Genomic DNA, 24,121 nt, shown 5'->3' with positions numbered 1-24,121 from the left:
AAACTTTTTTAGCTGCCAGCACTGATTCTCTCGATAAACTGGCTAAAATGGGTGATAAAATCTTAGAAATTGCGGCTGGTGTTAGTGTATTGGCAAATTCTCTGCCAAAAGCAACACAGAAGTGGTATATATCAGAGACAACTATCAACAATATTGGAGAAAATTAAGGAATTTTCTAAGAAAGTTAGAGAGCTGCAAAGATCACGCACCGATTCTAGAAGTCAGTCTTGTTTTATTCACCGAAATTCCAATTGTAGGATATGATTGAGATCTAAAGAAAGTATTTGTTGGTATCGTCGTCGTTTCGGTAAAACGTACACCAGATGCACTAAACAGTTTACATTTGTTGCTGATATCCGAAAAATCGGACATCTAATTAGGCCATCGTTGACTGGCTGATAATTTTAAAAAATTAAGCTTTTTTCATTGAGAAGGTAGGTATTATATAATTTTAATTAAAATATATTAATATATTTCAATTAATTTCAATGATACTTATGATACTTTCAATGATATAATGATACTTATGATACTTACGATACAATGACACTTTCACGTAACTTGCATTTATTTGGAAAAATAAGCATGTATCGTTATCATAAGCTGTTACACATTTTAATACCTACATATATATATGTTTATAATTTTTTCTAGAATTCGTTATTGCACCTTTCAAAACTGATATTAGTTTGATATTCGTTTTCAAATAATGAATTAATTTTCATAAATTAAAAATTTCCATTAATGATATATACTTTCATCTCAATATGTCATTAAAAGAATGGTTTAAATGAAAAAAATATTTTTTTTACTAAAGCTCTCAGAGGAATTATACCTGTTACTTGTTTACCAAATTAGCATTATTGATATAAATTTTTTAGGGATGTGAGTATGGCGTTTGCTGAAAAATCAGGAAGCATCGAAACAAATTATCATTATCGTGAAATATTTTTAAAAAAATTACAGAACTTACACATTACTTATTTACGTTTTTTCATAAAGGTACATTTTAAATTATTTCAAAAAGGTAGTTTACTTGAGAGAGGATTATTTCTTTTTAAAGGAATTCATAAATTAGTTCTTTTAGAACGTAAATACTGAGGGACAGTTTATATAATAAAATACTCCATTTTCTAATTTAGGTCGACCATAGCTGAAAATTGTACGTGCACCACCTTTCTTATGGGAGAAGATGGTTTTACAAGAGATACCAAAACCATGTCATTTGTATTTGATATAGAGAATACCAACTGTGATTTTGATCTTACCTTAAAGTGCCAGCGTGCCTGCATTAATAAGGTAACAGAAATTGAATAGTTACTTCTGTACATAATTTACTTAAAATAATTCATTGCGTATTCTTTCTTTTTTCAAAATATGTTTGTTTTGAAGAAAAAACTAATCAAGCGGGAAATATTATATGAAAAAAATTGTGCTTTGCTGTAAAATATTTCATAACAGAGTTCCTTTATCTAAAAATATTCAAACATGCAACATACACAGATTTAATAATACAGATATGTAAATAGTAATTAGAATCTATCAATAATTAAAATCGTGTTTAAGGATATTTTCATAATCATAGTAACAAAAAAACATCTACAAAATAAAATCTTTTAGTTTCGAAAGGGGAGTGCTATTAAAGAGATCTTGGAAATATAAAATCGTAATGGATTTAGTTTTATTTTGATTCATAAATTCTTAAAAAGGTTGATTAGTAGTGGTAATCAAAGAAGAACCTTCTTTAATAATATTGTTTATAATTTTATTTAAGTAGTTAGAGAAAATAGTGCCAGGTTTAATTAGGTAAGTATTTGACCCACATGATTTTTTTCTAAATTTATAAATTAATAAGATAATTAAGTATTTCTATTGTATATTATTAATTTTAATTTTTAACCTTGTATGAAAAATTAAAATTTTTTAATGAAAACATCATTTAAATTACAAGCTTAAAATTGTTTATTATTTTTTAACTCTTACTTTAAAGTACACACAACATAGAAATCTGTACAAAATTTCTTACAAAATTTCAATGTTGCTTACAATGCAAAATTTCAAAAAAAAAATACTTCAGTAGTCGTTCAATTTTAAGTTATGATTCAATTTTAAGTTATTGATAATTTAGTTACTGTGTATAGCTGAATTATGTAAATTATTTCTAATGTTAAGAGAGTTACTAGTTTGTCCAACATATTTAGATTGCAAAAACCACGGGTTAACATATAAATGACATTATTAATTTTACAACAGATTTATATCTATCGTTATTTCAAATAACAGTCTTTTTGTCAATATTAGATCAAGTTTTATATCCTTTATCGCCCCATGCTTGACAAGAAGGAGTAAATTCTGCTATTGAATCAAATAAAAAAAAAATATTGTTTTCAAAGTTGCAGATTCTCTCTGAATTAAGCTCCTTGTACCGGGTTTAACATATTTTTTTGCCCGACTCTGATTTTTTTCAGTTTTATATATATACATATATTGTTTACCTTTTCTTACAGTTAAGTCTGCTGTCAGATTGGGGCAAATTATGCTCTGTAATAAAGGGAGGTCAAAAAAAAGTTGGAGATCTGATGTGTGAAGCTATCAACAGGGACGTATGTAATAGACAAATAGGTCTCATGCTGAAGGACTGTGGCAGTGGTTTCCCATTTGTTGATTCAGGTTACCGATTTGAAGATGAAATATGCTGCAAATCAGGAAAAAACACAAATTGTTAAAAAACGCATAGCTTTCTGAATAAGCGCACGCGTTTGCTGAAACATTTATGATACATGTTGGAAATATTTCGATTAAAAGAAAAATCAAAATTTAAAAGAAAAGAAAACTCGTGTGGTCATTTCATTGTCAACTTTGTTGTTTTGTGCTTAGTTTATTTTGTTTGATTTGTAAAAACAATTCCAGTGAAAACGCATAAGAATCTAATCTGTTTGAAATCAGTTAGCAGGAATCACATTTAAAATTAAAGCAAATAAAAAGCAAAATTATTCTGAAAATAATCATAAAAAATATTATGCAAGGCTTTGTACATTATCAGATAGAAAACTTTGAAGATTTCGTACAGTTACGGAAATAAAGTATGTAGATTTCAATAAATTTATGGAGTCTGCAAAATAAATTACGGAAAGAATTACAAATATCTATATTGCAAAATTACAATTGCTCCAAAATGCTTATGCAAATTCATCAGCATTTAAAATTTAAGAATATCCATTTATGTATTTAATACAGAAGCAGTAAGTAAAAGATAAGAAAGACTTTACTTGATTAAAAAAACTTCATTAGCTTCAAAAATATGCTGAGGAAATATAAGTCGACACGTTTCAAACGCAAAAAACAGGCATCCACTCGCAAGATTTGAAAAAAAAAAAAAAAAAAAAAAACTAGAAAAAATGCAGTTTTTCTAGTTTTGTTTTACACATATATTTCAGATTTTTCGTTCGCAACTTTTCTCTCTTCTCAATCGCGTCTGTCAAGTCTTGAGAATAAGAGCTTGTTTGAGCTTGAACCAAATCGTCTTTCGATTTTATCTGCATATTTTTGTAGCCAGTTAAGTTTTTTGATCACTTAAGCATAAATATTATTAGTAGCTTGGAATTAACCTGGAAGAAATGCACTAGTCTTTTTCTGGTATACACTTCTCTGATATTCTTGACAGTCTTTACAGATATATTGTCCGGCTACGCCCGGTTTTTCTACACTGACAATTTTGAAGTTATACTTCTTATGCGACTTCCAACAAGGTTGAGTTAAACGTTTAACGCTACATTTTTATTGGCCGTGAAATCACGTGGTAGGATTTAGTTTTCCCTCATTCATTTCCATATTGTTTTGGTTCTCACTAGCATAAAAATAATAAAAGTCATAAAAGTGTTGCTTTTCTATAAATATTTTTTTAGTTTAGTTTGATACACATATAATTTAATAGGGTAGTATTTTTTATTTTCAAATTTAGTGGATAACAATTATAAAAAATGAGTGAAAACAATCCCACGGACAATGCGACGGATTTAAGGTTATGTCAAGGTACGTCTCTTGTGAATAATCAATTGATTGTTAGGTTTTCTCTTCTGAAATTACATTATGACGCATTCACATACATTATTAATACAAATATATTTTCCATGGCGAGATGATGAGGCAACCACAAGCACTTCCACTGGTCCACGAGGGAAAAATGCACAATATTACCGTTATTACAGAGCACGGAAGCGAGTGGTACAGGAGAAAGAGTCGTTGAATAGAACTAGTGATCCTTCTACGACTGCTGATTCTTCTACAATTAACGTCGCAGGTTGCGAAGTTTAACTGCTTCCGCGCGGAGGGACTCCACGCACTATTTTTTTTTAACTTTTAACTAATAAATTGATTTCATTCAAATTTTGTATTTGTCTCTTAAAATCATCTAACGAAATAAGCAATCTAATTTTCAAGTGGTGCTTCACTAGAACCTACTGGTGCTTAAATTATTAGGATCATAAATCTGAAAAAACCATTTTTATTCTGAGAAAATACGTTGATTATCATTTTCTTAAATTAAATTGAATCTTTAAAATGTTGCAATTCTTGAATGTTATATTACATTTACTTTATATTTTAGTCATAAATTCATTTATTCTCTAAATTTAGTTATAAGCTTATAACAAGTATTTATTTCAAGTATAACCATTTTCCTGCTTGACGCAACTAATTATCAGTTTATTCTCTGTAATTATCAGTTTTGATGATCTCATATTAATCTTGTTAATTTCAGCTTTCATGATCAACTCTCATCTCACTCAAGTATTAGGTCAAGAGCTATGGTTTGTATATTTTATTTTTTGAAAATTTCTTGAATAAAACATATATGACTTCATGTAATTACTGAACACCTTGTTCATTAATTTAATTTTGATAGTCACTATTTATTTTGATACTTGTTTTCACTAGGAGCTATACTCGGTTTTGATTCATACACCTGAAAGATAAAATAATTATTTGAGCTTTCAGATCCACAAATGGTCAGGAAAATGGAGGAAAAGATCATCAAAATCAGCTTCATAATCAGGAGAAATTTGATGAAGGGTCTGACACCCGCCTGTCACCTATTTTCGGTTATCTCCTATCGTTAAAGACATTAATTTGACAAATATTTACTGTTTCCTTGCTTAAATATTAATTTCTGAACCCTAACGTATATGAAATGTTGTCTTTATAATTTACAAGGAATCTAAAAATGTACATTACGAGTGGTTATTGCGAAACACTCTTATACATATAAGGATGAGACGTAGTGGCTCAGAAAATAGAGCGTTCGATTTCCCATGAGGCGAACCGGGTTCGAATACCAGCGATGGCTGGTCGATACGAATTCCGTCCCCGGATCACATAGTGCTGATAAATACACAAGTGACCTTTGTGCTAAAATACAAACTAAGGTAAACAACGTTAAAGAGCACAAAAATATTATTAAAAGCAGACAGCTGTCTCGGATGCTCAATGGGCAACCTTCATCAGTGCAACAGAAAGAAATGAGAGAAAATAGGGTAAATATATAGAGAAAGGTGACGTCACAACACTGAATAGGTCAATGACCTATCCAGGGTTCCTTATCCTTCTCCTGTTTGGAAATCTATGATTAAACCTAACTACCCCCCCCCTCATCTTTTTGTTCCTTGATTCCCATTCGTCGTCATCCTTTCACTCGTCATCCTTCTACCCTATTTTCTCTCATTTCTTTCCGTTGCACTGATGAAGGTTGCCCTTTGAGCATCCGAAACAGCTGTCTGCTTTTAATAATATTTTTGCGCTCTTTAACGTTGTTTACCAGTTTGCATAGTGCTGATGTTAAATATCCTCAATGGTAGATTTATCATGGGTTAGAGTTCCCTTGCCATTGGGTTCACCGTGGGAGGTTTTCGTGCTTTTCCTTACGTTTACAATTATTCTTTTTTAGTTATTTGAAAATTTAATTTAATAAGAATTTACAAATAATTATTTAGAAACATACTTTTTTAATTATAGGCTTTTCTCCTCATTTTATATGGACTTTGGAAAGTATCAAAGAAACGTTTATTTAGGAGTAAAAATATATAAATTTACATTTAAAAAGATGAATCAAATTTCGATCGATCATTTTCTCATCTAACATTCTTGAGATTCAAGCGAAATAAAATACCCTTTCTTTTTTTTTAAATTCCATGTGTTTATCACTAAAAAAACTCATTTATGAGGGAAATATATTTCGATGCCTTTTGAAATTGATCTTTGTTTTTTTTGAATTTTATGAGACTTTGCATTCTATAAATATGTTTTATTTTTATTATATTTTCGCTTTTTAAAGATTTATTTGCATCCTTACTTCTACAAAATACAGTGTAATATTTAAAACCAATTTAACACTTAATAGAAACATGGCTACTGACCCAGTGGAACTATTCGCAGTTAACTTGCATTTTAATAATAGAGATACTGATATAATAAAATTAAATCTTTCTATTAGACTTAATCTTTCCCTGGAAAGTTACTCTTTCTAGTGGAGCATAATTATATTTATACCAGACAGTCCAAAAAACACTGGACGTATCACTTTCAAAAGACGTGAGGAAATTTATGCTGTCGAAGGTAGTTATTGTTAATTTACGTCGCACTAGAGCTGCACAACGGGCTTTTGGCGACGGTCTGGGAAACATCCCGGAGGATGATCCGAAGACATGCCATCACAATTTTGATCCTCTGCAGAGGGGATGGCACCCCCGCTTCGGTAGCTCAACGACCTGCGCGAAGTCGAGCACTTTGTGGTAGAACAGTTTAACGAGGATCAATACCGCACACCCTCGGTCCCTACGCAGACTGATCCAAGTGGTCACCCACCCGCACACTAACCGTAGCCAGTGATACTTGACTTCGGTGATCTGCTGGGAACCATGTTTTAACAATCAGTCCACTGCGGGACCGAAGGTAGTTAATTAAGAAAGTGATTCATACAGCATTTTTCGTTTCTAACGTGAATAAAAAAATTTCTCTCTCTTCGTTTGCATGAAAAAAGTGTTTTTTGAATTCCATTTTATTACCTTCTTCATAGTTTTGTCTATATGTGTGTGTTTGTGTTGGAAAGTTGTCAAAACTGCTATTGGTGATATTGTTCTTGTACTAGTCAGTAAATCACTCCAACTTGGATTGACATCAAACATGGATTTTCAGGAGAAATTTGAGCTCCATATTGAGTCGGAAAGGGGTCTATAGTTTATTGAAGCTTATTTCTCACTGGCTATAAAATGACAATAATTCCTGCCTGTAGTGAACAGAAAATTATTGAACCTTATATTGTCATCAAGCATAGTGATCAAGTAGATATGTAAGCACTCTAGTTAGATATATATTTGGTTGCAGAGTCTTACAAACTTTAGGACAGGAAGTGCCTGAAATTTGTATTCATGTTAGAGATTTGAGTGTTTGAAAAGTAATTGAAATTTTTATTGAAGGATTCTATAATCACGACTCGAAAAATAAGTAATAATAATAAAATAATTGAATCTAAATTAAAGATTTCTCTGCGGATTAAAAGAACAACCGTAATTTTTAGAATTTTGATATTACAAATATTACAGCACCAGTTAAGAATGACACGCCCTCACATTACACTTAAGCGTCTAAATTCATTTATCTATCTTTTCTGAATAATTATTCCAGACAAAATTTCAAGCGTTTTATGTGTATTATCAATGTTACTGGCCCTCAGTGTAATTATGTATTTGTCGCATTGCCTTTTGTGTTTAGGTCAACATATTCTTCAGCTGACATGCCAAGCTTTTCAGCAATATTGATGCAATACAGCAGTGATACGAAATTGTTCGCCAATAATAATGTAGTCGTATTGTGTTTAGGGCAGCATGTTCTTCAGCTGAACTGTCTAGTTTTTCAAGAAGCTGAATGAAATACTCAAGTTGTACGAAATTGTTCTCCAGAATAATGTAATCGGATTGAGTTTAGGTCAACATATTCTTCAGCTGATAAATCAAGCTTTTCAGCAAAATAGATGAGATACAGAAGTTGTACGAAATTGTTCACCACAATAATACAGTCGTGTTGTGTTTAGGTCAACATGTTATTCAGCTGACATGCCAAGCTTTTCAGCAAGATGGAGGAATTACAGAAGTGTTACTAAATTGTTCACCACAACAATGTAGTCACGTTGTATTTAGATTAACATGTTCTTCAACTGGCATGCCACGTTTTTCAACAAGATGGATTAAATCCAGAAGTGTTATAAAATTTTTTACCCTAATAATGTAGTCGAGTAGTGTTTAGGTCGACATGTTCTTCAGCTGGCATACTAAGTTTTTCAAACAAATGGATGAAATACAAAAGTGTTAGGAAATTGTTCACCACAATAATGTAGTCGTTTTTTACTATTATCATTAGCAGAAATGCTAAACACCTTAACTCGTTCCAATGCTTCATAGAACAATAGAAGTAGAGCTCAGCTGAACAAAAGAATTTTATTATAGGAAATTAGGATATTATTCGATGCCATTCTTCGTTGAAAGGTACTTGAAGCTCCAAATATACATGGTGTACATACACAAAGGTACACATGGGAGTACACACAGGCAGTTGTATATTGCAAACACTACTTCTTATAGAAACGGAGAAAATATGTTGATCGTAAGTTCCCATCATAACCCATAAAACCTTTGTTTATGGGTTATGCCATGAAACCTTTGTATTCTTTGTTTATGTTTCTCTTATGTGATACCGTAAACTCGGGTATTTTTGTATCTATTGGCAACACTGTAGTTATTATTCTTCTTGTTAAATTATATTAAGTAATAATTTATGCAGTTTTAAAAAATTAGTTATACGTTAAGTAAAAAATTAGTTATACGTTAAGTATTAGATACATTTTGTTGTGTAGTCGCAAATAATAGTTTAAGTTGTGTTAAATTGTTAGTTTTACGCAAAGTATTTATTTGGAATAATTTTGTTATTTTAAGGAATTAAAAACTTGGTTACGAAGTATTTATTTAGATTTGATTTTGACCCTTTCTAAAATGGTTAAAAAGTTTTAAACATAAACAGTGCTATGCTGCCATTCAAATTATAGGGGTCAGAACTTGCCTTTTTCGAGCAAATAGAAATACATATATTAAAGAATGCTCATCCTCGAGTTATGGCTCTAGGGGTGCGAGAAGAAGTAGTGCATCACGCTATTGAGCATTTGGTTGAAGTTTATTCTTATCTTACCTTGCGACTGAGAGGGAAATAGCTTAATAATATTAATAATTTTGCTCCCTGCTATTCTGCAATATCACGAACTCATATTTAACGTATTATGTGTGATTTAATAGCTGCCTAGTAGATATTAAATTATCTCAGAAATTTAATGCATAGAGAACTGTCGAAATATCGCAGACATCTCTTGAAAATAGTTAAAATTAAAATCAAGATACTTCCAGCGGAAAGCAGTTAGACGGTGAAAAAAATATGGTTAATATATTGTTCAAAACTAATAAAGATGTTAGAATTGGAGGAGGTGTTGAAGGATTAGAATATTGAAAAACAGTTGGATGCATTCACTACTTAAGTTTATATGTTGCACGAGATAATTTTGAAAGATGACCAATCAGGTGGCCATAGGCGGCTGCTAATTCTTAGTCTATGAATATGAATTCTATTGTCTTCTAAATGAATATGAATTCCGTATGAATATGAATTCCATTATCTATAAATATATAAAATTTCAACTAGTTTTCTATAATTGCCTATGAAAAAAAATCAGTTAAGTAAAAATTGTTTTTAATCTTTATTAGCAAAAGTTTTCTATCATGAAGTTTGTTTTCCCATGTAAGGGAGCAATAAACTTTAAAATTGAAATTAAAAATATGAGTACGTAAAGTAAATATTTCAAAGGACGAAGGAATAAACAAAATAAAATATAGAAAAGAAATAGCTCAGCTTAATGTGGTCTCTTAGAGGATAGATTTCTACATCGGGAAAAAGCTAAGTAGTATAAAACTCGTTGCTTATGTTAAATGTTTAATTAAAATTAGAATTAATTGTCAGACACATATTTATAAAGAAAAAAAACATTCAGAAATTTTTTTTGGAATTCCTTCTTTCTTTCCCTTAAACATTAGATAGTAATGAGAAAATAACAATTCCTAAATTCCAATTTAAGAGTAAAAACTCTATGTGAGAGTTGAAAATGAATCTAGAATAGAAATGAGCTTGAACTTGAATTTTAAACTAAATTCAAATAGATCGTTAAATTAACTTCAACTTAAAAATTTATTTCGGCCATACCTTTTTTTAAAACACAGCACATTTTCTTCAGAAAAAGCTATTTTTTATTTATCTTGTATTTTATTGAGAAACTGAATTATTCCACAATTAGTTCTACTAATACAATATGTAATTAGTACGTGTTACTTGTGACACTCGTATTTTGTATAGGCAACCTCTTATCTAATATCCGAAAGATTTCATGGTTCAATTAATGATTTATTTAAATTCTGATTCAAGAAACCATCTTTATGAATTTCTTAAATAGTCGTCTATAATTATGCAAATAGAAAGAGAAAAAAAAATCTTTTTTTGCGTTAGTGTTATGCAAGTGTGGGGGTCATTTTTTCAACCAATTGTTGCAAACAGCTCATTTTTTGAAGTACAAAGGGTAACCATTACTTTGTAAATTTATGCTTTTTTATTCCATAATATACTTTGTAAAATTAATCACCGAAAAAATACTATGCCTAACTTTTACCAAATAAATATTTTGTATTTTGGTATCCGCTAAATGTTTATAGAAAACAAATGATAAATAGATGTTTGAATCATATGTTATTTTAATTTATTTTGATAAATTTTAAAATATTTTAACTGAAAATTTAAATGGAGTTAAAATGAATGGAAATAAATGAATGGCATTATGAACTGTCAAAATGAATGAAATTATACCTATAGGCTATGGTTGTCTATCACGCATTTTTTCTTTCAACCTTTTTTGTTTTTGCCTTAACAGTTAATTCCGTTAACACTTTTATTTTTTTTAAAGTTAATTTCCATTTTAAACCTTCAAATTTGTGCAAGCTATAGGCTAATTTAATTTTCTCATCTTAATTTCTTCTGATTTCAGATTTTAAATCCTTCCAGAAATTTTCAGATGTTAACAAACCAAAAAACCCATTAGATAATCTTCCTGTAATTTCCTTTACAGTTGTTTCCAAAGTTCACCTATAAATAGAAATATGAACTGTTGTTTAGATTGATATAGATAAATCGGTAATCATGAAAAGCATTTTGGATGAGAAATATTTGATGTAATTTTAAATGAGATTTTCTAATTGTGCGATAATTTTCAAAAAACTGAACACAGCTGTAGAATTATTTCTCTTATGGTATTTCTGATTATAAAATGAATAAATATAAAATGAAGAGATACAAAATTAAATGATTTTGAGTAATTGCTTAGAGATTTTTATTTTTTTATTTATGTATAAATTTTGTGATACCCTCACAGCTATAGCGTGTTTTATTGAAACAGAATAAAAATGACATAAAAGAGAATACTTCAAACAAATGTATTTAAAAATTATTACTTTACTTAAAAAAAGCAGTTTTCTTTATCATTTCTAAAGCTGTACATCCTTTTAAAAATGTCATTTTTTCAATGTTTGGGGATTTCAAAACATTAAATGTTCTTAAACTAGGCCCATGATGTCTGTTTTATTATAGCCGAAAATGTATGGCTTTCTATTTAATGTTCTGCAACGTTTACTTTTGGCTGTGGAAAATGTTATATTTTAAAGAAATATGGCAAGTTTCGACCGTTTTTTACAAGATTATTTTTGATATTCTGTTCTTACGTTTTGAAGCATTTGAACAGAAATGATGTGGAAATCCTTGATATACAATTCTATAGGTAAAATGTGTCTTAATAGAAAATAATGTTTATGTTCAATATGAAATCTTCAATGTTTAGAGAAAAAAATAAAAATGTTTCATACAAAGTATTAAATAAAAATCTAAAACACAATTTATGTAATTATAGTCTTGAAAAGAAAAGCAACATGATTAAAATGTGGTTTGATTTTTAAACTGCATTTAACTTGCGAAAAGGAAAAAAAAGATGATGTTTTATATTAGGTAGTATCAAACAATATGCAATTTTATGTTATTGTGAAGCAGTTTGAAAAAACATTAAAAAAAAGATCATTTAAATTTAAATTATTTTTTTAACGTCATTTTCTTGTTGCTACTTAAGTTAGTGAAGCAAAACAAATACTAAATTTTAAATATTAATAATAATACTAATGATATATTTGCAATGCACTTGCCAATTTTTTTATTTATCAAAATTAAATTTCTGAATCACAATTTTCCAACTCTTCAAAAAATCAGTTCAATCTTGGTTCTGCTATAATTTGGCGAAAATTTGACTCAACATATTAGTTACTTGCATTCATCAGTTTTTTTCTCACAATTTTAAGAAGAATTTATTTTCACGATGATACGTTTACTTAACACCATGTTGAGACTTCAACATACTTTGAACGATATTATGGTTAAACATATTCTGAAATTCCCAACTGTACACGCTTTTGGAAAGATAAATTTTCCTTTTAAATATTTTAGCACCTCGAAATATTTTGCAATGGTAGAAGTTCTATGTTAATATCAAATTGCGATTATCGGTTGCAAACATACAAATAGCTCCATTAATTTTTTTTCATATAACTATGGCATGCTTTACGCTAAAAGTTTAATGATTTATACTTAATGACATTTCAAATAAAATCAATTTAATTGTTTCCTATGTTATTGGCATATTGTTTCTATTTTTGTGCATACATAAAAACGTGTTTACTTAGGATTGCCAAGGGAACATGACTATATTTTTTCAAGATTATTTTTGAGGTTTTATTTAGTCTACAACCTGATAATTTATACCTAAAGATATTATCGAAATAAAATATAGTGCATGTATAATATAACTTATATTTATATTTATTAGTCATATTTATATTATGTTGATATTTATTAGTTTATAATAAATTAGATTTAAATTTTGTTTACAATGTAAACGTAAAACAAAACCTCTTACTCAGAACTTTCAGCTGTGTATTGTTATTTTACACGAAACTTGTTTACTTAGAAATGCCAAGAGAACATTACTATTTTTTAAAGTTTTTGTTTTAGGTTTTAATCAACAATCTGATGATTTATACCTAAAGATATTATCAAAATAGTAACTTTAATTTTATTCCTATTTTGTTTACAATGAAAATGAATAATAAACCTTCTTATAAAGAACTGAAAGCTGTGAACATTTATTTAAAACAAAACTTGTTTACTTTAAATTAGCAAGTAGATGTAACTATCTTTTATATTTTTCTTCAGGTTTCATTCTAAAATCTATTGATTTATACATAAAGATATTATCGGAATTATGACTTTAATTTTATTTCTATTCTGTTTACAATGTAAATATAAAATAAACTTATGCATAAGTGCAAGCTGTGCATATTTATTCAATAATATTGATACATATAACTACTGTTCTGATATGAAAAATATAGTCAAACAAATCTTATTTATTTCATTCAAATAATATTGCAAGAAATGTTTTTAAAGTATTTCTGTGTTTTACATAATGAGATCGGAAATCAATCACCCAATATTTACTCAGATCAAAAAATCTGAAGAAAAAACGTTTAAAGTATACGTACATCATATTTATTGCTTTATTTCTTTCTTAAAGATTTTCTTGTAATGCACTTTTTTACTGAAACCAAATCTTCTTCATCATCAATATTAGAGCTAGAGTAAAAACTCGATATGGGTTTTCTTAAAATACGAGAAAATATTGCTTACATTCATGGATTTTTTTTTTGATTTCGTAAAAACTGCACCCATTTTCGATCAATGTTTCGACCATAAGGCCTAAAAAAATCCGTATTTTGCTGTATGAAATTACAATGTCTGGAATATTTTAATCTAAAAAAGCTTCTTTCATACTTCTTTGAATATCTGATTTTGAGACATTTATCCGATTCTACTGACATTTCCCTTCGAAAATATTTTATTACAATCGATTAGTAATGATAAATGAATGATCTCTGGAGGTTAGTTAAGATAAGCATTTCTTAATTTATTTAAATTAATCATCAAGGAAATACTTAAGTATGATTTTTCTTAGATTTTAAATTTTTTTTCTATGAATTGAGCTCAGACTAACCAATTTTTTTTCTCATTTTTGTAAAATATTAAATTATTAGTAAATAATTTCAAGTTTATTTAATATTATATCTATGAGTGAAGACTTATTTATATTAAGAAGAATTATAAGAAAAGCCTGGTTGTAAAGTTCTAAAAAGTACATAATTTTTTGAAAGAGTCTTAATTCAATAGATCTGACGTCCAATTAAAGGAAAATGCGAGAGTTTATACAGGATAACTTTTACAAATGTTATTCATTTTTAGAGTTTTACATTCTAAATTTCTGATATAAAAGTTGATTTAGATTGTATGATGTGATTTCTGAAAACTGTCTGTCAAGAAAGGGTAAACAATAAATTGTATTGCAACATTATTATCTATAGGATTAGTGAAGATATTAATAAATTTAAAAATCAACGTTCAATTTTATTGTTTTTCGCTTATACAATTTTATAGTTTTTCGAAGATGAAGACAAAATAAAGCACATATGCTTTAAAAAGTCAATTATTTCTTCACAAATAGAAATTTTATGCTAATAATTTAACTCTTCAAGCCATTTATTCAAGCCAATATAAAATTATGAATAAACTTTTCAGTTTCTTATTTAGGGAAGGTATTTGTAAAATCTTAAATTTTTATAATATTTTTGATAAAGGAATATAGCTCTTCAGAATTTGATACCTAACGTTTCAGTGCTTGCATTAATAGAGAGATTCAATATACAATCGTGCAATAATTACTTTATAGCTGTTATACTTATATTAATAATGTTGTATTTGCTATGGTACTGACTATAATATATCCATCAATATTTAATGTAGTGCATTTTACACGTGATATATTTCAAATATATGATACGCAGTTTCTTTTACAACGTTTCCTTTTTAAATGCTTAGTCTATGATGTTTAAAAGCAAAAACTTGTGTTCTAAAATTAGTCTTAGAATCCAAAAAAAAATGGATTTCCCTGTCAATCTTTACAACGGTTCAGCACGAGTACACATGTTAAGAAACTGTTACATTTACAGTAAAAACTGTCTGCTAGTGTGCCAGCATAAAGCTGATTATTTCGCAGAAAAATACTGTTATTTTGAAACGGACTCCAGTTTTTAAGCAGAAAAGTAATGCTATTTTAGTAAAAACACATATAAAACAACTATTTCAGTATTGTGTTAAGCTGAGAGAAAACTTCGCAAGACCAGTCAAGGCAAGGGTTCGAAACCGGGGCACCACATTAGGAGGAGAGCGCTACATTTTCTGAACAATATAATCTCATATGTTTGGTTATAAAGAAAAATCACTCTTTAATTTAAAAGTCTTATTTATTAAGGTCATATTTACGTGTAAAAATGTTTAAAACAATAGTATCCACCCATATGAAAGTTGTTACTATTTTCATTTTCCGAAAACTTGCATCTAAGATAATAATTAGGTAGAGTATCAATTTAGCAATGAAAATGAATCGCAATTTCATTTAAACTGTGTTCTAAACCATATAATAATTTTTGAAATGCAAGAGCAAGTATAGAAAATAATCTAAATTAATCTAAAAAAAAGATTAAGTTACGAAAGAAGAAACGGATTACGGTTAAAAAGAAAGATTACGGTTAGTAAAGCTGCATGGAAAAAAACTAGAATTTGAATAGACAGTTTTAATCCGTTTATGATTAGGTTGCAAAACAGAGAAAACTGCTTGTGAAAAACAGCTTTAAAATGTCAAATATATGAAAAAAGTCTGTAAAAGAATTGCAGCACGCGGGTAACGATTAAAAACAGAAAAAAATGAGTATCTTTAAACAGTTTTTTTCCGTAAAAAATATGATTTTTTTTATAGAATTGACAGTTAGTCTGAAATACAGTGTAGTCTGAAATACTTATTAGTAAATATGAGATTATAATAATGATCACTTCTAATATTTTGTCAAATTTTGATTTATAACCACTTAATTCTTAGAATTCTAGTACTATTCACTTTATTCTCAACCGTGTTTCGTGTTTTCAACGGTATGGAAAGTATTTGCGAAGTTTGTTTCACCTTTCGGTAAAATATCCGTTTGTACTGATTTCAATTTTCTTCAGATATAATTATTTGCTTTTGATGACAAAAAATTTGTTTTCAACTGGTAGCAGTGGTGCAGCCTTTGATAGCGCTATACGTCGATGCAATAATTTGTAATCTGGAATTAAGATGTATAAATTCTCTAAATATCTATCAAGCCGAATTCAATGGAGAAACGCATTAAAGAAAAAAGGAATACAGCAATGGAGTAAAGCATTAAAAAATAAAGAAATAGTCTTTTGTTCTGCTATGACGTAAGAGATGTATAGCAAAATTTCCTAGAGGGTATGTTTCTTTCTTCTTTTTTTTCTAAAAAGATGGTGAATAAAAGCTTTTAGATTAATCAATGTCTTTACCGAAATACTATTTTGCGGATACTTATAAATTTTTAGCAAAGTAAAAGAAACATAAATACTCTTATTTTAAGAGTACAGTTGACAATGGTTTTAATTAATTTAAACAATATTTTTGAGGTTAACGTTTAAAAATATTTTTATTATATCATACATGATTATTAGAATTTATTACTTTTATTAAAAAATTTAAATTTCGTTCGAGATTTCAAATAAATGATTATTTCATCAAAAAAGTTTTATGATTTGAGATAATATTCTATAGCTTATAAGTCCTGCTTACTTTATCCAGATATTAATGTAAGCTATTATGTATTTAGTTTGAGATGTTACTAAATGTGGAGTATTTCGATAGTTACAGATGAGTGATGAATCCTATTAGTAAGGCAATGCCATTTGGAATCTGCTCTGTAAATTGGAAATGACAGTTAAGTGAGGCATCACAGAGATTAGATATCAAAAATTGATGAACATGGAAATGAGAAGCAAATGTGAGTATTGGTTTACGAATCAATTGTTATTATCATAAACTATGTTATTTATATATTTAATACAAAGAATTTGCGTGTTCATCTGCACTGTATTGCGGGAATGATGTAACCATTAAAGATGCGACATTCAATTCTTACGAAGCCTGATTTCCGATTTTATTTAATTAGATTTTTATTTTAGAGGAATTTAAAAAAAATGAAATTTTCTCATTTGTTTAGCCAAAACCATTGTTTTAAATCAATATATAAATGACCGGGATAGCCTGGTTGGATTTCATTCGTGAGAACGAGAGTTTGAATCCAGCAGGCCAGAGACTTCCTATGCAGTAAATAGTGACTGATGAACTATAAGTCAGTCGGGTCATAATATCCTTCACGTTCCCATAAAAAAATTTTTCTTCAGGGTTACTGAATAGGAGATTGATCGTTCTCTGGTTCAGGTCAAAATTACAATCTTTGAATGAATGAAAGGATGTATGAATTGGTCCACCATATAAAAGGGTGAGGCTTATGGGTGGGGTGAAATTCGAATTCTCAGCCACAGATGGCGCCACTGGGAAACAAGAAGAATCACAGAATTTGTGTGTTCATCTGCACTGTATTGCGGGTATAATGTAACCATTAAAGATGCGACATTCAATTCTTATGAAGCCTGATTTCCGATTTTATTTAATTAGATTTTTATTTTAGAGGAATTTAAAAAAATGAAATTTTCTCATTTGCTTAGCCAAAGCCATTGTTTTAAATCAATATATAAATGACCGGGATAGCCTGGTTGGATTTCATTCGTGAGAACGAGAGTTCGAATCCAGCAGGCCAGAGACTTCCTATGCAGTAAATAGTGACTGATGTCAGTACAGTAAATACTGACTGATAAGTCAGTCGGGTCATAATATCCTTCACGTTCCCATAAAAAATTTTTCATCAGGGTTACTGACAGTGGCGTATCTAGGGTATGGCAAGTATGGCGAATGCCATGGGCGCATTATTTCAAAAAGGCGCAAAATCAATCAACATCAAAGATTATTTTTTTAATTAAAAATTTTACTAATTTTTTTTTCAAGTTATGGCAGAATTAAAAAAAGCATCGAACATTTAACCTTTCCTCGAGGGCTCGAAAAGAAGACATCGAATTCTTTCGAGGAACTCTTTTTATAACTGGGGGAGTGAAATATGAAAGCGAACCGCTAATAATAAAAACAAAGTAGGTGACGAGCGTTAAACAATTTTAACCTCCCACTGTTTTTCATTTTTTTAATAACTTCGTTTGAAAACTCATAGACCACCTCAGTTAGGGATAATAGGAGGGCCAAGGTTTCCAGCGCTTTTACATAACTCGAAAAGCGCGGGAAATCTAAGTTGTTATATTGGATTCAACATTAAAAAAAATGGGGGAAATAAGAAAAAAAAAACATTCCACATACCCCCTCTTTTTAAACAACTTGACGTCTGTGTAATAACAATTCATACACGTTTCTGCATTCATTCACTAGACACTTTTTCTTTCATTATACTTTCAAGTTGAGCAACAGAGGATTCGAAATAAATAAAAAAAAATTTTATATTCATGAATACATTCAAGATAAATACTAAAATAAATCAGTAATTAAAAGTAGCTTTTTCTTTCCTACTATTATATTTACGATGATTTCGGCAAAAACCAAATTTTAATTATAATATCGTAATATAAAGAATAATGCAGCGTTTTTAATAATTATAATTATGACTCTCTTTACTAACTTTTTGATACTTTCCAATAAAAATATTTTTAATTTCAGAGAATTTCCTAAATATTTAACATTTAATGTCGATCAAAATCCTTTGATAAAAAGACTTTTAGCCCCATATTTAATTTTATAAACGTCGTTGAACAGCCGACCTAATTCCGTAGCCTTGTAATTTTGAACCCAATCCAGAAGACAAGGGAACTCCTATATCGAGAAATGGGAGAAATTTGCCTTCGTGGAGCTAACCCGCATTTGCGTTACATGGAGAGGAAGACCACGAGAATCTCCTACGGTTAGCCTGACGGGAAGGGAACTCTAACCCATGATCCGTCTACAACTGAGGATATTTCCATGATATTTCACGTCAGCACTGTGGTCGGTGCAAGCCGGGTGCGGAATTCGTATCAACTGGGATTCGAACTCGGTTCGCCTCATTGCAAGGCGAACGCTCTATCCCCTGAGCCATCGCGGCTCCCATATTTAAATTAAAAGGAATTTAAACTTATTTTTTTCTAAAATGTAGCTTCTTATTGCTTCACGATACGTCAAAGCTGTAATAGAAAGAATTTAAGTTATCGCTGATAAAATGAAAAGACAAAATGTAAGCTCATTATTTATTATAGAAAATTACAGGGAATTTTATTTATTTTATTTTTTTAGTGCATTATTAATTTCATTTTTTCTACTAAAAACGAAAAATAAAGCACAAACTTAACGTGAAATTTTTTGAGGAAAACGAAAAAAAAATTTTTTTTTCCAGGTATAAACGAAGATAAAATAAACAGTTTAATAATGTTCATTCAGAAGGGTTATTCACGAGTAAGAGGTATAAATATTGAAGTTCCCAATATTATAAACAAGCAAGACATTATAAGACTTTATTGAAACTGTAACTCAGAGTCAAACTATAATATTGCACAAGGGAAAAAAAAAACACTAAAATAGCCACAAAAAATCATGGTTACATATAAAAGTAAAATAATTAACTTAATAACATAATTTAGATTACAAAAGTATGGAATATGTACTAGCATTAAGAATGTATATTGTAGAATTGTATTGAATGTGTATTGTAGTACTATGTATGATGTTATAGCTCTTGAGTAGCAAATATATAGATATAAGTCAATGCCTTTTTCCTCGGCAATACATAGCGTATTTGTTTAAAATCGTGTCCTTTTTTATAATAAGATGATAAAAACAGAAAACAAATCCTAAAAATAATATTTATTGATTTCGTTTATTTAAAATAGTTTACTTAGACAGTCAATTAAATTTAAAATAATTTATTTGGAAAAAATGCTTTTCTACTTAGATTATTTGATATTATTTATGTGTAATTGAAAATGCTATACGTTAAATATAAATTATAATAATATAAGCTGAATCTTTAAATTTAAAATATTTATCTATATGAAAAAATTAGTAGTACAACAGACTAAAAAAATGAAAGGCGAACGAAAGAAACTTTGGAAGTTCAAAAGTTGGTGACAAACGTAACGAAATTTTTCTCCCCTTATCTTAAGGAAAGTGAGACCTCCAGTTAAAAGAACGATTTTCGGGGGAGGAAATGAATGGAACTCCTTCAGGCAGAAAAACCAGATGGCCAGATGGTGATGACCAGAGGACAGAGAGATGTGAAAACCATGGGGTGTCCCAGTCTTGCTTAGACAAATTATTCTGTAGTGAAATGCTTGTAAATCTTAAATTTTATCAGGGGTTAAAATCTCTTTGAAAAACGTTTTCGGAATTTGCTGAATAGATTTCAAGTAGAGCCCCTTCTATAAATTAGCGTAAATTCTTCCTCAACAGGAGATTTTTACCACCCATGGTGGGAATCACCGCCACTAAAGTGTGAAATACTAAAAATAGGAGGTTCCTCTGATGACTCGCTCTACAAATAATTTAAACCAATGGAACGATTTAATAATGAATACTTTCCACTATTTTGAAAAATAAAGGGCAGGCGTTATAAGTAGTTAGGTGCTCATACAAAAAATTCTGCTCGTTTTAGTTAATGTTTCAAGATTTAAGCCAAGAAAATCAAATATTTAAAGTCTTTAGATTTTTATAATCTATTTTGATGCAGCTTCTGGACTTTTATAGTTGGTTCATAGATTTAAGAAAACAACGTGTACTACAAGGATTTTCTTTGATTGTAAGTAATCATTTCCTAAATATTTAAATTAATGCATTTATAACGAATACTAAACAAAGACTTCTAAAGATTCAATATATATCAACAAGGAATCTTACCTTGTTTCGGCTTCTTGTTCTGCCTTCACCTAGTATTCTCTTCCAAAGGTCTTGGGCTGTAGATAACTAATACACTTAGGCTGAAAAATACTTCGCACAAAACGTTTAAGAATTAAATTTAATAGTTAAGCATGATAAAAAAGGGAAAGCTATATACAGATGAAAAGAGTTGTACGTTGTACATGACAAATTCTAAGCTATACCACGCTCGTGGAGAAAAAGTTCGTAATTGAATGTTTCTGTTATTGTCCGCTAGGGGGGATCGAGGTATTCTCAACACTCCCCTCCTTGAGTTCAGTAGAGTGACTAGCTGAACTCAAAAAAAAGGAGAAAGTCGCAGCATCAGGGTTCAAATCGATCAGGAACACGCACTTGTCTTCCAGCACGAGTTTGCAGAGGCGCACACTGATGAGGAGCTTGCTTCTTTAGTTGTTCAGTCAATTTTTCTTCAGTTGTTTTGTTGACTTCAAGAGGACAAAGTTTTTTCAAAGGACGGATTATGATTCCGGATTTGGTTTGCAACTTAGCAGTTCGGGCATGTCCATCTTTACTTGGCAAAATCTTTAAAATACGCCCGAGAGGCCACTGAATTCTGCTTACATTGTCATTCCAAATTATCGCAATGTCCCCAACTTGCAGAGCTTCTGAAGTTTTGGTCTTTGAAGAAGTTTCTCGAAGTTGACCAAGATATTCCGTTCTGAATCTCTTTCGAAGATTTTGACAGATTTTATTTCTGTATGCAAGTCGTTTTTTGAATTTTTCTTGATCTAAAATATCGAAATCTGCAACACCCACCTGTCTTATTTCTTGAAGGAACATCATTGGTGTTATTGGTGATAGCTCCTCCGCATCATCGGACACATAAGTCAGGGGGCGTGAATTCATTACACTCTCACAGTCACAGAGAACTGTTACCATTTCCTCGTAATTCAACGATGTTCTACCCAGAACCTTTCTTAGGATTTTCTTCATCATGCCAATTAAACGTTCCCAAAATCCCCCATACCAAGGGGCAGACGGGGGAATGAAATTCCAGGTAATTGATGATAGATTGGATTCAGTCTTAAGCTTTTCCCAATCAATGCTTCTTAGAAGGTTCTGTGTTCCAACGAAATTAGTTCCATTATCTGTGTAGACAACTGACGGTCTTCCCCTTTGTGAGATAAATCTTCTAAGTCCCAAAATTAAGTTTTCAGTAGAGAGGGATGATAAGAGTTCTAAGTGAACAGCCCTAACTATAGCACAAGTCACCATCAAGATCCAAGTTTTTTGACCATCTTTCAGAATGAGGGGACCAGCCAGGTCAGCACCTACAATTTCAAAGATGGCTGCATCCTTCACTCTATCTGCTGGCAAAAGACCATCTGGTACATTGGAAGGTTTAGAATGAAAACGTTTGCAGATGACACAAGATTTGATGGCATTTCTTATAGTTTTTCGACTTTTCAAGATCCAAAATTCTTCACGTAATGTAGACATCAGTAATTGAATTCCACAATGTCCTAATTGCTTATGTTTCCAATAAATCAGATTTTTAACCACAGTATAATCTGAGGGAAGAACTATTGGAAGACGGAAATTAAAATCATCTTCTCTCATAAATACCTTAGTTTTAATTCTGATCAGTCCTTCATCATCAATAATTGTTTTCAAAGAATTCAGTCTCTTATTTCCATCGTTGGCAAAAGCATCCTTTTGGACACATTTCAGAATTATTTTCTCAGCATTTTTCAATTCTTTATTGTTGAGTTCTCCAATGGTTCTGTCATTTTCTCTTTTCTTTGAATTTTCAGCGAATCGAAAAATCCATCCTGTTATTCTCAACAATTTCAAATAAGATGAGTACTTGTTGTAAAATTTTTCACTCTCCTTTACGTTAGTAGCAGTAACTATAGTCTTTCTTTTTTCTGCATTGATTGTATCGATATTTGGCAATATTTCGCTCTTTGGCCACCTTTCTTCAGGTTCTTTTAGAAAATCAGGACCATTCCACCATTCAGACTGCAGAAGAGTTTTTGCTGAGCAACCACGTGATGGTAAGTCAGCGATGTTTTTATTTCCAGGAACAAATTTCCATGAATTCGGGCAAGATAATCTTCGGATTTCTCTGACTCTATTTTCCACATATGTACCCCATGGTACGTCAGTTTTAATCCAATATAAGGTATCCATAGAGTCGGTCCAGTAGTGAGTTTCTACATCTTCGAGTTTCAGATCTTTTTTGACGGATTCTGCTAACCTTGCTCCAATGCAACATGCCAAAAGCTCTAGACGAGGGATAGTTATGTTCTTTAACGGAGCTACTCGGGATCGAGCCTGGACTAACTGGCAGGTTACATAGCTCTCAACTTTAACTCTAAGGAAAATACAGGTGGCATAGGATTTTTTGCAAGCATCGCAGAAAACATGCAAAGATAAACTTCCTGAATGGAGTATGAACTCACTCAATCTTCGGGGTATTTTCACGTTTTGCAGTTCAAAAAGTTGATTTTTCCACTTATGAAACTCTTTAACAATATTATCAGGCAACTTACAGTCCCATGAAACTTTGATTTTCCAGCACTCTTGTAAAATTATCTTCGGAATCAAGGTTAATGGTGCAGTAAATCCAATTGGATCAAAAAGCTTGTGAGCTAATGAGAGAATACTTCTTTTCGTTACAGGTTCATCCTTAAATTCCAATTTTCTTAAATCACAAGTTAAAGTATCTTCTTCTGTATTCCATAGCAATCCTAGTACAGGTACTTCTTTTATATTCAAAGATTCAAATGGAAATTCGTCCTTTTCAGCAATGCTAGTGGAATATCTGTTGTTACACCATCCTCTAAGATCAAATTTGGCTGATGCAAGTAGTTTACAAGATTCATTTCGAAAATAGTCCAGTTCTTGAGGAGAATCGACACTGGTGACGCAGTTGTCCACATACATCGAGTTCTTAAGTTTAGTGGCTAGATCTTTAAGATGCGCAGGGGCTTGTTCTAAGTGATGGTCTAGAGTTGCAGCTAAAAGAAACGGGCTACAGTTTATCCC

General features: G+C 30.3%; 2 protein-coding genes across 3 annotated transcripts in view; one reads left to right on the top strand and one right to left on the bottom strand.

The window, feature by feature from the left end:
• The window catches only part of LOC107451584 (uncharacterized), a 47,284-nt gene extending 44,451 nt beyond the window's left edge, over positions 1-2,833 (top strand). For both annotated transcript variants that reach the window (XM_087167903.1, XM_016067738.4), the window contains exons 2-3: positions 1,143-1,299; positions 2,508-2,833. In XM_087167903.1, the coding sequence (XP_087024029.1) occupies positions 1,143-1,299; positions 2,508-2,726 (376 nt within the window). In that variant the 3' untranslated portion in view covers positions 2,727-2,833. The remainder of the gene's footprint in view (positions 1-1,142; positions 1,300-2,507) is intronic.
• Positions 2,834-21,433: 18,600 nt separating this feature from the next.
• Positions 21,434-24,019, bottom strand: LOC147807185 (uncharacterized). The gene has a single exon (XM_087168808.1). The coding sequence runs from the start codon at positions 24,017-24,019 to the stop codon at positions 21,434-21,436; it is 2,586 nt and encodes an 861-aa protein (XP_087024934.1).
• Between the last annotated feature and the right edge of the window lie 102 nt (positions 24,020-24,121).

Source organism: Parasteatoda tepidariorum, chromosome 7 (assembly GCF_982258835.1).
Source record: "Parasteatoda tepidariorum strain Cologne lab strain chromosome 7, Ptep-v5.0, whole genome shotgun sequence".
In the NCBI taxonomy this organism is placed as follows: domain Eukaryota; kingdom Metazoa; phylum Arthropoda; class Arachnida; order Araneae; family Theridiidae; genus Parasteatoda; species Parasteatoda tepidariorum.
This window is presented reverse-complemented; position numbering and strand designations above follow the sequence as displayed.